This window comes from Apteryx rowi, unplaced genomic scaffold (assembly GCF_003343035.1).
Source record: "Apteryx rowi isolate R43461 unplaced genomic scaffold, aptRow1 scaffold_71, whole genome shotgun sequence".
In the NCBI taxonomy this organism is placed as follows: Eukaryota; Metazoa; Chordata; class Aves; order Apterygiformes; family Apterygidae; genus Apteryx; species Apteryx rowi.
In genome coordinates, this window is record NW_020450994.1 from 1172330 (window position 1) to 1182721 (window position 10392).

Sequence of the window (10392 nt, forward strand, 5' to 3'; positions counted from 1 at the left end):
CAGGTAGCTACAAAGAGGACAGAGCCCAATTCTTTCTGGTAGCGTCAGACACACGATAAGAAGCAGTGGCCTCAAGGTGTGCCTTGGGAGGTTCAGACTGTACCTTAAGAAAAATCTTTTACAGGGAAGTTAGTGAAGCACTGAAACAGGAAGACCTTATGAGATCTCCATCCTTGGAAGTTTTCAAGGTTTACCAAAGCCATGGCTGATGGTGTTACTCTCACTGTAAAAGGCATTTCTAAGTACTTGCTTCCTGCAATATGGCTTCTTGCTATAGGGATCATATCAACTTATTGTAACAGGGAGCAGTTGTGACAGCAGGAAGGGACTGAACATTTTGAGGCAGGACACACACACCAAGCAGCTGGGGGAAGGGGAACAGGAAGGAAGACTGCCTGGGAAGTACAGCGCACAAGGCAGTTTGGAGGAGCTCTGTGAGACACTCACCTGCTGAAAAAAAATCTAAAAAAAAAATCATATGTGAATAGGGGATTCCTCACAGGATGGTGAAAGAAAGAAGCAAGAAAAAGCTGTGTAGACTATTTTAAAACAGCATAAAATGTTGTGTTCCTAAACATCCATTATTTTTAATGACTCAGCTTGGTTCCCAAGTACACTGCTAGTCACTGCTGGTTTCTCAGTGCCCAATCTAAGAGTGGGAAAACTGCATCCTTCCAGGCTTTATGGTCAAATCAAAGCCTGATATTTGAGGGCATGCACTTACAGATCTGAAACAGGACAGAGATGCACAGCTATAATAACAAACAGCATAAAAACCCCACAAGCAAATAACTCTAAATCTGTGTTTCAATGGCAACCAATAACTGATAGAGACACATGCAAAAGCAGAGGAATATGTGCAGATTAGCTGTTCAGTGAGTACTATCCAATCTATTAACTTTTCCAAAAGACTCCATCTTCCATTGCTCCACAATTAACAGCTGTATTGAAACGTATTTGACCAAGGAGGTGCCAGAAGCTTCCCCAGAAACTTACACTTTCTAACTTGAGCACTTGAATTTACACCCATACACAATTGCATAATACTGACACTAATACTGGTCACTGGCAGGACTGGAACCTCCAGCTCTACCTGAGAGTAATAAATACCAGTAGTGTAATGCCATTAAGGGGAGACATGACGCACACGCTGAGCAGTGAGTTTCATACATATAGGCTCACATCACAGAAAGATTCTCAGCCACCTTTGGTTCCAGTCCGGATTCTGGTAGGGACACGCTCTAGCAGTCAGGTTCTTTTATCTCTGTCCTTTATTCCTAATTCCCCACACCAGTAAGTTTTTTCAAAATAGTACTTGCAATTTTTAAGCCTAAAATAAAGTAGGTTTAGTTTAGTGTACCCTCTCTATGAACAGTGAGCCAAAGCCTTTTAAAGATTACTTACACTAAGGCAGCAGGTGATATCTGGTAACATCGGCTAAGACACAGATGCTGTAGGAAGATGAGTTGATGAAAATATTGGAAGCACTCGGGCTTCAACATCACGCTGTCACTGCACACATGAGAGCACATACATTAGAGGTTGTCCTTTAAGCACAAAGAAGCAGCAAATTTGATATTTCCAAAATTCAAGCTGGAAAGTTTAATGAATGTCAACTTTTTTCCCACCATTTAAGTGCTTTCTTGCTTAATATGGAAATGACCCATTTCTGAAGCACGTGTTTGGGGGGGGATTTTGATTTTTGTTGAAGGGGAAGTGAAGCAGCAGCTTCTCCGGATGCAGATGTTCTGCAGCAGAACTCAGGCCACAAAAGTCAATTACTTTACACTTTGAGATTTCAAAAGATTTTAGTTGACTAGCTTAAAAACAAAATATACTTTTTACAATTTTATGGCCATGTAACAAGTTTGTATCAGTGCTGAACTAGGAGGCCAGGCTCATAAGCTGTATGTGTGAAAAGTCTTCTTCCACTCTACCTACTGTTTACTATCACTTTTTATGTGGCAAATCCTTTGTGTATTTAACATATATGCCCAGGTGACAAAGAAATCTTCACAATGTTACCTGCTCCAACTTAAGTCATGCAAAACAGGAAATCTTCTGTAGGTTTAGCTGAGAAACTGTTTTCTGGCTGTGCAATCCTACTCAATTATGCATTATTGCTCTAGTTATGGCTCAGCAGTAGAATGAGAAATCCCCTGAACCATAAGATTTTAAATACTAGCTGCACAGGGTTTCTTACCTTAGATCTAAATGGACAAGAGAAGGACATCTTTCCACCAGTGTCTTAACATCTGAAAAGAGGTCGTACCGAGTCAGCACATTTTTCAGTAACAAGACAGACATGCTTTATATGGGGTTTGAAATACTCAGTTCTATTTACGTTCATTTATATCTTCTCTACTGGAACCCCACATCTGAAATCCAATTTTTCGTCAACGAGATTCATACTGCAGATTTAAGACGCAGAGTCTACCCACTGAAATACTGGACAGGCACTGTTTTTAATCCTTTGGCCAAACAGATTGAGTTAGTCCAAAGAACTGTACCCAGAAGTCAGTTGCATCAGAAACTTAGCAAGCAAATAATTCAAATGTTGCTACTGTAGAAATCTACTAGACATGGTTGTTCTGAGATGCCTGAAGTATCCTACATACAGTGAAAGCTACTTCTGTCCCAGAAATTTTCAACACTTCAAATACCCTTTAATGCTTAAAATTACATCAATATACTTAAAATATGTCAATTTTTTCAGATGTCTCTGTTTTCACCCATGCAAAGGTAAGTTCTTTCTCATGACAGAAAGCTGTGGTTTTCCTAATTTAAATTGTAAGTTCCTGGGAGCATTTGTCATTGTCTGCAAATAGCGTATCAGATAGCATCTAAAAGGCCGCTATTAAGAAGCTGAATATCAACATCCAAGAAAAAGTTTTGGTATTTCAGAGTTCATGTGCAAAAACTAAAACCTAAATGATGATGATTAGTAAACTGTGCTCCAATTTTATGCCTTCTAAATTGTATTGAAACACTAAATTTTCTCACAGAAAGTGTTTTGCAAACAAAAGATCACATGATCTCTTTAATGATCAGACCAACACAAGGTTTGAATTCCTTGGCAAAGAGGCCAATTGATTTGGAGGAGGAGATTAGGTATTGTGTTTGTTTACAGTTTGGGGGCTGAGATACAAAGCAGAATGGTGTATTTCCCCACGAGGGGAATGCATGCGAGGTCTGTGCAAGATTTAAACAGATCAAAGGGAGATCTCAGCTTGTATGTAGGGACTTCGCTGCTTGTCAGTCAATGCCCTATTGTCACATTTGCTCATTGAGATAATTCACTTCTCTTCACCACCAAAGCCCTTTCATCCTTTATCTATGCTTTTGTCCATTTTGCTGTGCCCTTTCCCCAGCATTTTCTATGACCCAGCATCTTCTATCAGCTTACCCTCCTAAAAGTAGCAGCAAGCAAACAGTTAATGTTAATTGCTGAAGTTGAGATTATTTGCTTTCTCAGTTGACATACAATCAAATTAACTCATAACAAAAAAAAGTTTTCTGTAGGACATCATGCCAGGCTGAAACTCAAGTAGCTATTTCATCTGTTCACTTTCAGAAGACACCTTCAGCAACCACAAGAGCAGAAGCCTTAATTTAGGAAGGCTCCAAGAACTGAGCTCCCTCCCGTATATCTGGAGGGCCAATACACAGTCCACAGTGGAATGTGACCCAGGGGATCCTGCTTGCAGGACTTGCTTCAGAAGTGTGGGCTACACCTCCAAGTGAAGACCAAACGAGCTTTCACCTACCTATTTTTAAATCGAGAGACAAATTACCTCACCCCTCACAACTGAGCAGGGGAGAGGAGTAAGATTCTGTGATAGCAAAAACATCACACTACACCAAGCGAAAGATCACTGTTACTGCATCGTATTTCTACTATACACAGCAGATGCCAAATAGAAGAAAATAAAAAGCCTGCTTTACTGTTTAGCTCAACAAATCAGCTGATACTTAAAACCCAATATATCTTTTCCCCCATAACAGGATAAAGGTTTGCCATGCTGCTATTTACCTGATATCTGTAGATTCTGTCTGTACCCACTTAAATTTAGCTGGGTTACTTTTGAAGTAACATGATTGACTGCTGCTTTGACGTGGGCGGCTGTGAAGTCGCACCAGGACAAGTTCAGCTCCTCCAATCTATACAAAAATGAACAGAGGGTTGTTTGGAAGCATGAGTGAAATAAAAGTTCTTGCCTTAAAAGTATCACTGTATTAGATAAATATCAGAACTCAAACTGTAATACACCCACTACCAAGTTGCTATTAATGACTATAAATTTCACTCTTACAATAATTATGCACTGGAGCAGATTGCACAGAGAGGCTGTGGAATCTCTGTCCTTGGAGGGTTTCACGACCTGCTCACAGAAAGCCCTGAGCAACCTGGTTGGTGCTGAATTCAGACCCTGCTCTGGGGAGGGGGTTGAAGCGACCTCCCAGGCCCCTTTCCAACCTGAATGATTCCATAATATCTTAGGAAGTGAAATGGTTGTCTCAGGAGACTGCCAAAAGGAAAGATTGTCATTTCATCTTGTTTCTGGTTGATGACCTGAATCAGTTCCTACTGAATACGTGTTGTTCACATTTAGAGGAAAAAAAAAACACGACTGGCTATCCATTAGTGTTGGTCAGGTGACCAATTAATCTTAATTACATAAAATATTTTACAGTTTTATGTAAGCATTGGCCCTGTTGTGACCCTAACTCACTTCATATGCTTTGTACCTATAGGTTATCACCATTCAGGGACAGGGACAAAGTCTTTTTTTCGTGCATGCGTGCGTGTGCAGGCATTGTAGATGTAACCAGAGGACACAGACACAGCAAACAGCACAACCGGAGCCTTTAGCTGGCAATCTCTATGTAAATGAAAAAACAAATTGTTAAAGCAGTGAGGTGCTTTCTCTCTCCCACAGAATATCCCAGGAGAACACACAGTGGTGAAGCCAACACATACACATACTGTCACATACTGTAAGGCTTCTGCTCGGTTGTTAAAGAAATGGGCCTACATTGCCACTAGCATTCCTAGCCCGGATCAGGTTTTCCGAGTGTTATGCACTGTGCACTGTACAGAGACAGCCATTCCATAAAGAGCTTATGATCCAAGTAATCAGACCAAGCAATAGAAAGCATCTGCCCATGAGGTGAGGCAGAGAAAGATTAAGGCTTTGTCTGCCCATAAACTTGCAGCAGTTTGATTAGAAACATGTTTCTGCAGAAGCAAAGATTAAGTAGTTTGTCTAGCATCTCACAGGAAGTCAGCAGAAAGACCAAAATATAAATCCCAGATCTACTGGGGCTCAATTCAATAACTTCCTGACAGCAGATGGTTTAATCACTGGAGCTGTCAATCTGAACACAGCACTTCATAAAGCAGAAGGTCACTATAGGTTATTGAAGGATTATTTTAATGTGGATGAAATGGCATGATGTTTCTGTCATCCATGCTGTATTCTGTGTATAAAGGGAGATCTCAGACTCCACTTTCCAGTTGCAAAAGGCACACTTTCACTTTGCAAGGATGACATATTGCTTTCATTGAGAAAAATCAAATTTGCAAGATAATCAAAGGTATGTAAACACCTTTTATCCACCAGCAAGACTTTCTTTTTGCTATTAAAGAAGAAAGCAGCTTGATGGAAACAAATTATCTGATTATTCTGCTAATAACAAACTGTTAGGCATTTGGGAACACAAACAGGTCTCTCAGTATCTCTCTTAGGAACAAGTACAACAGGGGTGCCCATGCGACAAAAAAAATAAGAAAAAGAAAAAGGGAAAAAAGAGAGATCATTTCTCTCAGGAATAGCAGTAAGCAGGAACAGCAAAAACTGTTTTTATCTTACTCAGAACAGCTACTCAACATCAACTCCAGGGTTTCTGCAGAGAACCCTGAGCATCCACAGAGATTTAGTCGCATCAAACTGGGATTCTGAGCAATGCTCCTGTAGGGGAGAAAAAAGAAAAGTCAGATGAAACTTAAGTGTTGGGAAGTCACTTGCATTGGTAGGATGTTAAGAGAGAAGATTCCAGGCTCAGACTTATTTGTTAAATATGCAACACTATTAAACTGACCAACCTTAGAGTTACTAAGGATTTAGACTCCATGCTTGCTGCATCACAGCACAACTTGGAAAGGACTATTTGCCCATTTACCTGATGATCTGGATAAGTCTTCATCTTTATAAACTGCTAAGTTTAATATGAAACAGAATCTCTTTTCACCTTCTGCTGTTGTAAGCCAATAAACAAACCCCATGGCTTATCAGAAGTGGCTGTACCTCTACAAAAGACCGAGCAATCACCCCATCTAAAGCCATCTCTCTGTAAGATGGAGGTTATTCCAGTACAAAACACATGTCCAAGCGGGATCCTCCTGAATGCATTCACTTACAAGACTAGAGCAGACAGGCACTTGGCCAAACCTGGTAAAAAACCTTCTACCCCATATCTGTATTTGTCCACAAGGCAATAAACTTCCGTACTCCATACCTAATTAGTACCCAGACACTTTTTTCTAGCATCAAAAACCAAACCATATTGGTTTATTTGTGCTTTGTTTTGTTTTTTTTTTCCCCACGGAGCGAGGAAAGTGTTGAAAAACTCAAAAGTAGAAAGCAAGACACCCAGAATATCTGCCATTTGACCCAGGGTTCCTGGCACCTCTGCAGTCACCTGACATGATTAAACAAGAGGCTGATTGCACACACATCACTGTCTTTCCAGTTTAACCAAACACCAGCTCATCTGCCTGACAGAAATTATAATTTTCCAGATACTTGGAGAGAAGGTCAACAAAGAAGTGAGAAATAGCACAGAAGCACACACAGCACCTGGTGGGGCAGTTGCTGGGACCCCTTAAAATAGAAAGGGACGTGTGCTCTGGGAGTGCAGAAATGGGAAAATAAAAGTTGTTTTGCTGTGCATAATAAGGTTGGCTGTGGGAACAGCCAAGGAACCTGCATACTCTACAGAGATGAGCAGTTTCTCTAGGCTCCTGTTATTCCAGGGAATGAGAGAAACTCTTCTAGAAGGGAGTTGCCTTCCCACCTCGCCTCTTTGAGGACAGAGAAAAGAGGCAGCCCATGGAGCCCGCCAGTTAATTCTGTTGCTTGCCTAAAACCAGGCATTGCAAAAGACTCCCACAGCACACAACTCTCAACTGCGTAATTTCACTAGCCTGCACAAAATAGTGGCACCAAACAGAAAGTATTTATTGAATATTCCTGAACATGTCACTCACTTGATGATGTCATCAGAAAGCACCAGCCCTTCCAAGCTGAGGTTCTGCAGTCTCTCACATCGACAAAGGATACTCTGCAGATCTGCAACAGACACCGTGCAGTTCGACAAATCCATATGTTGAACCCTGAGAGGTCTAAAAAGGAAAAAGGGAGATTACTAAAAATACATTAAAAACCAACCCCAAAATTCCAGATAACATAAATATATCTACTACAACAAATGTGTGCAAAGTCTGCAGAAGATAATTGTGCAGTTGCACCTTAAATGAGCATTGGTTCTTATACTAAGCTCATTGGATCTACTACTAAGCTACTAGTCAAAGCTGCTGAACTCTTAACTTCAAGGCACATAAATATAAAATTCATCACAAAAGCTGCAAGTCTATCCTGCTGGACTTAAACCATTTTTTTTTAAACATCACATATAGAAGTGTCTGACAATTCTTGCTTCTAAAATAAAGAAATAAATTTCAAGTGGATGATGGTGCTCAAATTATGCTTTCAAAAACTGCATTAACTTGCTTTTAAATAAGTGATTGATTAATGCAAATCCTCTTATTTCAACACATGCCTAAACAGTGATCAGCTCTGCCACACTACACTGAGACATCACAAATGCTACTACTGGTAGATATTTTAACCAAAAATACACAGAAAAACAGTGAAGACTATATGAGATTAATGATTTCAGGATCCAGAACATGGAGAAAGCCTCACTTGCTGGTTTTAAACAACGGATTCCCAATACAGGATCTTGGGCAGCGGAATACAGTAACACCTGCAGGCAACAACTGGCCAATCACTCCTGGCAGCAGATTTCTACCAGTCAGATCAAGAGTCTGCCAGAGAGATTCATCAAACCTAGGGAACAGAATTTCACTTGTTAGTGAGTAATCAAGGGTCAGAACTACAAGCACAACAACAGAAAGCTTTCAATGTCACAAAAGACTGAGGACAAGCGCATTAAATGCATTCAATAAAATTTATTAACACTAAAATATTTGAGTTATCTCTTAAATACATACATATAACCCACATGCAGTATTAACTGAATTATACATGAAAACACAAGACAAGAACCAGACCACTTAACAATCTATGGAAGCAGTTTTTCTTAGCACCAAGCAAAGAAAAGCAATACTTACGAGAGACGACGCCATCTCTTGCAAATCAGTGAAACTTTTAGCAGGTCGTTTAGGGGCAAATATGCAAAGAGTGCCAACAGCAATTCATCTGGAAGCGCGTCCCAAGAAACACCTTGAAGGAAAGAATGAACATGTTCTAGTTAGAGCGGGTTCATTTTTGCCTGCCGATCAGATGCCTTGTTTGGCTTTGTTGTTAAAAGTTCAGTAAGCATTGCTATAGTCCCTCCCTAGGCTATACATCCACCGAACCACTGCTCAGCCCCCTTTCATCTTTTCATTATAGGAAGATATTATTACCATTTTTGCCTAGGTGTGACAGTCAAATGCAGAACTCTCCATAGCATCGACTTGGTATGTATCCTGAAGCTATGGAAAAATAATATTCCTGAAAAACAACTACAATCTTCAGTCACATACTCATTTGGGAAGCAAGAGCATCTCAGTTGCTTCCTCTGTGATTCTCCCTAAGGCTCATACACTTCCCTGCATGCAGGAGGGGAAAGACAAGTCAAAAAGGCAGCTTCAGAAATTTGGTATTGGACTTCTTGTCTCTTCTTTCCCTGCTGAAGTGCCCATCCTATCTATGCACGTGAGGCTCCCAGAAGAGAGTCCAAGGTGAGCTTTCACACAGTTCACAGGAGAACTGGGTAGCACAAAGTGCTCCTTACAATGTGCACGCTGACCACTGTCTCCCAAGAATTATCTTAAAGGACATGGTGTGGTCCCAGCTTCTCAGGGATAGATACGGGGCTCCAGAAGGTGTTGCCATTCACTTGGGAGAGATTTCTGGGTAGTGAAGCTCAAGAACAGATGCCTGTGACCCAGCAGGTCTCACTCCCTCATTTAAAAGCGAGGCTGTCTGAGGACATTCCCACCTTTCACAGGACAGCCTTGTGTCTGGAGGGCTGTTTCTCTATTTTGCATTAAGCAGTCACAGCACAGACTGAAAAAACATCCTGATGTCAGGGACAGGAACCCAACATCCCGTAGCCCCCTTCAAGTGCCCCAGCGTGGCAGGTTACAGCCCTGCTCTTTCCCCAATGGCCTCTTTCGGGCCCAGGAGCCCCGCGCCCTTTGCTGCATCTTCCTCATAGCTCTCTGGCAGGGTCCCTGGTGCTGTTCACAGCCCGGCTCCGATGGAGGAGCGGAGGTGCCACCTCCAGTATTCCTCCAGCCTGCAAGGTCAGAGGTGTGCATCCAAGTCCCTGTGGGCTCAAGGACCGAGCCTCCTTTTCCCTAGGTGATTATATATATGGACTCGGACACACCTCTTCTGTTTAAGTCCTGTTTTACGTAAGCCTTTGTCAGCCTGAGCCCAAAAGGCACTAGACCTAAAACTATATTTCGCTGAGACAAGCAAACAAACAAACAAACCCCAAAAAACCCCAAAACACTAATGACCTACGGGTCTGCTTTCCATCGCTCTCACAGGTCAAAAGAAACCCAGACCAGCATGACACTACCTGACTCTGCCTCTCGAAGCAGCCGAGGCCTGCGCACAATGACAAAGTCCTTCTCCTTCTCCTTCACCTTCTGTCGCTTCTGAGGAGGACAGGGCGACACCAGCAGATCCTGCGGGGTGTTCTCGTTGCCCAGCTTGTCCTTCTTGAGGACGGACACCCCCATGCCCGAGAGAAACTCCGAGGTCTTGCTGGAGTCCCAGTCCCACGTGAAGCTGGTGGAAACATTGCTGCTGGAAGACGGGATTTCCTGGAGATGTTTTCTGGAGAAAGAGCAAAAAAAACCCCACATGCACTGAAACTTTCAGCCATACTGACGGTAAAGGTGGGAGACCACAGAAAGCCTCCTCACGCTGCAGCGATTTCCGGTAGCGACTCGCCGCGGGGAAACAGCTTGAATTAAAAGCGGTATTTTGCCCGGCGGGATTTGCGGGCGTGGGGAGCACAAACAAGGGCCGCGCGGCGCGGAGAACCCGCCGGCAATAAAACGCGTAGAGTTAAGGAGAGGGAGTAACC

The 10392-nt window shown here is 42.2% G+C and overlaps 1 protein-coding gene across 1 annotated transcript in view; it reads right to left on the minus strand.

Moving 5' to 3' along the window:
• SKP2 (S-phase kinase associated protein 2) overlaps window positions 1-10161 on the minus strand; it is a 13272-nt gene extending 3111 nt beyond the window's left edge. The window contains exons 1-8 of the mRNA XM_026087172.1: window positions 9880-10161; window positions 8417-8528; window positions 7989-8132; window positions 7271-7405; window positions 5874-5972; window positions 4034-4161; window positions 2204-2255; window positions 1405-1512 (exon numbers count right to left, since the gene is read on the minus strand). Of these exons, the coding sequence (XP_025942957.1) occupies window positions 1405-1512; window positions 2204-2255; window positions 4034-4161; window positions 5874-5972; window positions 7271-7405; window positions 7989-8132; window positions 8417-8528; window positions 9880-10042 (941 nt within the window). The 5' untranslated portion in view covers window positions 10043-10161. The remainder of the gene's footprint in view (window positions 1-1404; window positions 1513-2203; window positions 2256-4033; window positions 4162-5873; window positions 5973-7270; window positions 7406-7988; window positions 8133-8416; window positions 8529-9879) is intronic.
• Window positions 10162-10392: the final 231 nt, after the last annotated feature.